Source organism: Cyprinodon variegatus, unplaced genomic scaffold (genome assembly GCF_000732505.1).
Source record: "Cyprinodon variegatus isolate N-32 unplaced genomic scaffold, C_variegatus-1.0 Scaffold572, whole genome shotgun sequence".
In the NCBI taxonomy this organism is placed as follows: domain Eukaryota; kingdom Metazoa; phylum Chordata; class Actinopteri; order Cyprinodontiformes; family Cyprinodontidae; genus Cyprinodon; species Cyprinodon variegatus.
Window position 1 is genome coordinate 127007 of NW_015151025.1, and position 1053 is coordinate 128059.

At 36.8% G+C, this 1053-nt stretch overlaps 1 protein-coding gene across 3 annotated transcripts in view; it reads left to right on the forward strand.

Annotated features, from left to right (window-relative positions):
• Positions 1–1053, forward strand: part of chd1l (chromodomain helicase DNA binding protein 1-like) — a 34149-nt gene that overhangs the window by 30921 nt on the left and 2175 nt on the right. Inside the window, exon 25 of one of the 3 annotated variants that reach the window (XM_015392081.1) lies at positions 588–951. The exons of the other annotated variants lie outside the window; for them this stretch is intronic. Coding sequence (XP_015247567.1) covers positions 588–599 — 12 coding nt within the window. The 3' untranslated portion in view covers positions 600–951. Of the gene's footprint in view, positions 1–587; positions 952–1053 lie in introns of those variants that run through there. 3 annotated transcript variants of the gene reach the window in all.

The following is a 1053-nucleotide window of genomic DNA, read 5'->3' on the forward strand; positions in this document are numbered from 1 at the left end:
GATGAAACAAAAGTGGAGCTTTTTGGTAATTCACACTAGGGTTGTCACGATACTAAACTTTTCAACTCGATACCGATACTAAGTAAAATATTCGATACTCAATGTCATTTTCGATACCACAAGGATAAAAACAAAGACTCCAAAATTCAACAGAAAATTTCTCATTAATAAACAAAATACAATAAATAGATAAATAAATACAATAAACAATATTTTGAGGTTGTTCGCTGTGCAGAATATTAAGCAAGCTTGATAAAAAACTTACAAAATTAAAATTAAGTATTCCTTCCTTGGCTATGCTTTACACACATAACAATGAAAATAGCCAAACCAGTTAAAAAACAAAACTCATTCTCAGCAGCCGCACCTGTTACAGAAAAAAGTCTGAAACCAAAAAGTGCACAGAATTATTCAATCACACAGTGTTCAGAAAGTGCATTTTCCTCTTATCTGCGCATATAATGAATGACTGTTTAGGTGCCACTGGTGGTAGCACTGTATCGATACTTTTGAAAATGAGTATTGTATCCGGATACAAATTTTCATACTTTTGACAACCCTAATTCACACCAACAGTATGTTTACAGACGGCGCAATGAACCCTCTAAAGAAAAGAACACCATGCCAACATTCAAGCATGGTGGAGGAATCATAATGCTGTGGGGCTGCTTCGCGGCATCTGGTACTGGAGGCCTTGACCGTATCACAGGCATCATGAAATCAGAAGATTATCTAGAAATTTTACAGTGAAACGTCTTGCCCAGTGTAAGAAAGCTTGGTTTGAGGCAAGATAATGACCCAAAGCACACCTCCAAAAGCACGCAGGCATGGTTGAAAGGGAAAAAATAGACTGTTTTAAAATGGTCAGCAATGAGTCCTGATCTCAATCCAATTGAAAATCTTTGGGTAGAGCTAAAATCTTCCATTGGAGAAAGGAAACCTGCAAATGTACCAGTGCTCGAGCAGATTGCAAAAGAAGAGTAGGAGAAAATTCCACCCAAGAAGTGCAAGAAGCTTATAGATAAATATAAGAAATGTTTGGAGGCTGTCATT